This window comes from Teleopsis dalmanni, chromosome 1 (assembly GCF_002237135.1).
Source record: "Teleopsis dalmanni isolate 2A chromosome 1, ASM223713v2, whole genome shotgun sequence".
NCBI lineage: Eukaryota > Metazoa > Arthropoda > Insecta > Diptera > Diopsidae > Teleopsis > Teleopsis dalmanni.
The window spans coordinates 100,659,874-100,663,763 of NC_051846.1; the positions used below are offsets into that span (position 1 = coordinate 100,659,874).

General features: G+C 47.0%; 1 protein-coding gene across 1 annotated transcript; it reads right to left on the reverse strand.

Moving 5' to 3' along the window:
• Window positions 1-408, reverse strand: LOC119662605 (the record flags this gene model as incomplete). The annotated part of the gene is given in 1 exon segment (XM_038072260.1): window positions 1-408. A coding segment is annotated over 1 exon segment (408 nt), but the record flags the coding sequence as incomplete, so codon positions are not given.
• Between the last annotated feature and the right edge of the window lie 3,482 nt (window positions 409-3,890).

Sequence of the window (3,890 nt, forward strand, 5' to 3'; positions counted from 1 at the left end):
AGTACTAGGCACTTCTGCCTGTACCGCCACCAGATCACGCTGTATGAGCTCTGTAATTGGAAGAGATTTAATGGTTTTGTTAATCATTATCGCCGTTCTAGGACGATCAACATTATTATCATAGATTAACTTACACGTTTTTGTCTGTAGACCGTTTATGCGCCCCTTTGTGGCCCATGGTTCTTGGATGGCCACAAAATCCAGACAGTGTTGTTCCACCAGGGCACTGAGCCTGTATGAAGCTGCTATAGCCCGGTGGAGGTTGATTTGGAGGCAATGAAGTTGCCTCCAAGAGTTTTGCGGATGTGGCGGAGTCCGGGACATTATATTCCAGACTGGCCCTTGCGGACCTTGCCGCCCTTCGTACCGCGCAGCAATTCCGCGGCCTCCGGGTCTTTTCGTTCCCATTTCCTCAGACGACCAGAGAGAGCGGAAGGTTTTCGGCCCTGGGCACGGATTCTGCCCCCTCTCAAGGGTGGTCCCCCGGAATTGAGACCCGTTTTCGGCTTCTGGTTGCTTGACTGAGCACAAGCCGCAGATGTTGTTGGTCGCTCATCTTCAACCACTTCCTTTGCTCTGTTTCCTTTATGTCTTGGTCTCAGCACGGCACTGCTAAGTCCATAGAAGACTTTATTGCCCAGCTTTCCGACCATTTCGGACGACATAGGATCCAGAGCAATCGCCATCTCGACGATATCGCCCTTATTGAGCCTGTGGAGTACCCGCCAGTCCCTGACACGCATGCCCGAATTTTGGCACTCAATTTGTCCCAGAATACGGTCGCTTTGCCAGGAAGCTGAGCCTGGGAAGTAGCCAACATAGATTTCAGACTTTGGCACTTCTGCCTCGTCCACTACCTTCAGCTGGGCTCCTTCCCACGGCTTCAAGGCTGGGATTGTCTCTTTAGACCAAGTTACAGTCTCGTCGTCCAGACAGTTAATGGTAAACCATCCGGGCTTTAGACTGTAACCGGCGAAATGAGGCTTCACCCCAGGAGCTCGACAAGTTTCGTACATCTTATCGAGGATGCATTTCTGCACCTTGCCAATTTCCTCATTGGACCAAATGCCCTCTGGGAAATTGTGCGGTAGTATACCGATCTTCTTAGAGCGAACAGTCTCTGCTAGGGTAGGCTTTGAACAATGGTCTTCGGAAGAAGTACTGTATTTAGCCTGCCCCACAGATACCGTCGCCACCTCTTTACTGGGACCAGGTTTGCCCCCGTGTGAGGTCTCTACTTCCTTCATCCTACTGAAAATCGGCAAAGCAGTTGCAGGCACTGTTAATTTATTATCAACTTTCTTGCCCTGTAGTGCAATCCGCTTTGTCGGTTTTGAGCTTGATGTTGGTGTAGAGCTGTCCGATCGGGATCTTTTTGGTGTTGCCTGCCCTTCGTTACTCGCAGTGGCCGGCTTTACTGCCAAGGACCTTGCTGTTTCCAGCGGGATGCCCTTGGCAAGTAAAGCCTTCAACCTTTTGCGTCCAGCGCCGGATAGCTTCACCCTCGTTTGAGTCTTTTTAGTTAGACCAGGCTCCAGAAGATCTCTCTCCTGTTCCGAGGAGATAGACATCCCAGCCGACTCTTGGCTAAGTGGAATGTCCATTTCCTCCGGCTTGTCGGGTAGAGGACCAGGTGCCCTCTCCAACAAGTCGTGGTCCATTTGTTCACTGACGATGGTACCAGGTGCCCCCTCGTTCAGTGATAAGTTTTGGCTTTGTAAAACCATATTTTGCACATTTAAAGGTGTGCAGTCCATAGAATTGAAAATGTTATTTTGTTCCATACAAAGTAAGTTTAAATAAACCGTACAGGTTGGTCACCCATGAGCGCCCCCATGGGAAGGACAAATTGAAACCGTAGGTTTGCCAGACCTGGTACGAAGTTCGCTATTAAGCTTGACTCTACCCTGTCAAGCAAGTTCACCAGCATAGCTGTTCCACTGTGAGTTTAGGGGGTTTGTTTGGGGCAATAGGTATGTTCATATTCCAGTCTATCAAGACCTAGCCTTGGGAGCCTAGAATATGTACAGACCCTCCCCTAGGGAGTTTTCCTTCTCCCCCGCCCGACTATCGGCGACCCACAAACAGCAGAGACATGACCGTACTGAAGGCGAGTCATTGGTCTGATAGATAGCCGCACTTTCCTATAGGACTGACCAATTAGCAAGTGTCCATTAAAGTCCACTAGCTAGCCTCAACGACTGATCAGGATTCGTAGATACCTACTTTCAACCTGTGCGTTGGCGGCAGTTCTTAGTTTGTGTGCTGAATCATGTCACATGAAAAATCATCATGTCATGACTTCCATATGACATGCTTCAGTCCACAATAAGCCCCTACACCACGACAAGGTGACTACCTAGCAAGGGGGACGCTTACATTGTTGGCTTTCCAGATTTTGTTAAGCGATGCGAAAGAGCCATTTGCCTTTTTCACTCTACTGCCGATGTCCTTTGACGTGCCACCCTCGCTGTTGACTATACTCCCCAGGTATTCGAGTTCCTCCACGTCTTCAATGTTTTGATCGTACAGAAGGATGGGCGATTGATTGCTTGCTTTTGTTCTCATTGTTTTTGTCTTTGAGGCGTTAATTTTTAGGCCGACTTTATATGACTGCTCACATACGTTATTAACAAGAGTTTGCATATCAGTGTGTCTGTTTGTTAACAATACTACATCGTCTGCATATTCAATCGTTTGAGTACTGTTTTGACATGTTTGAAATGTTCTTCACGACTGCGACTAACAATAATGATGTCATCTAGATATGCGAATGCGAAGGGTTCCATTTCGGGTCCAATTATTGAATCTAGGGCTCGCTGAAATGTAGCAGGCGCCGAATGGAGACCAAGTGGCATAACTTTCCATTGAAACAACCCTCGACCTGGGACTGTGAATGCCGTAAATTGTTTACTGTTTGGATGCATTGCTATTTGCCAATAACCGTTCTTCAGATCTAGGCTGCTTATAAGTTTGGCCTCGCGCAGTCGATCCAAGATATAGTTGATTCGGGGTAGTGGGTAGGCGTCAGGTCGCGATTTCGCATTCAGCTGACGGTAATCAATGCACAATCGCCATTTGCCGTTTCTTTTCTTCACTAGGACGATAGGGGCACTATACGCGCTTTTTGAAGGTTCGATGCAGTCATTTTCTAGTAACTCGTCAATTTCCTTGTTGATGATAGACTGCATTGCCGGATTTCGGGGATAATACCTTTGTTTAATTGATTGGTCATCGGTCATAGTTATTGTATGATACGCTACCGTACTAACTCCCTTTACCGTGTTGAATTTGGCCAATTAGTGTTCCACAAATTCTTTTATGTCGGGTTCTAATAGGGCTGTAACCGGTTTCTTGGTTTTGACGTCCGTGTGTTCTTCGCTCTGTTGTTTATCGTTGAGTACGGCTTGACCTGACTCGAGCCGTTCTTCCCCCGAAAAGAGGGGGGTTGGTCTGGGTGAGTTTACGTTGATTGGCATCACGCAAAGCTTCCCACCCGTAGTTCCTATGTTCTGGCCTAAGATAAAATCCTGGCTTTGATGATTTTGTGGGTTTTTGTTTTGGATGGTAATTGTTGAATTTCTACACTGCAAAGTGGCACCTGTCGTTTTCAGAAAGTCTATCCCTAATATGACATCATCGTTTGCGCCTTCCAAGATGAGAAAGGATACTTTGATTGTTTTATCTTCATATTCTACGTCGCAATCGAACTGCTATGTTACTTGAATCGTCCCATCTGCTAAGTGGATTATCTCATCGTTTGGTAATTTTATCCCTGCAGCGAGATTTTTTTTTAGAATCTGGTCTCCGATAACACTCTTCGTGGCGCCTGTATCAATAGTAGCTATAGTAGGGAATCCCCCTAGTTTGATGACCGCATAAATACCATT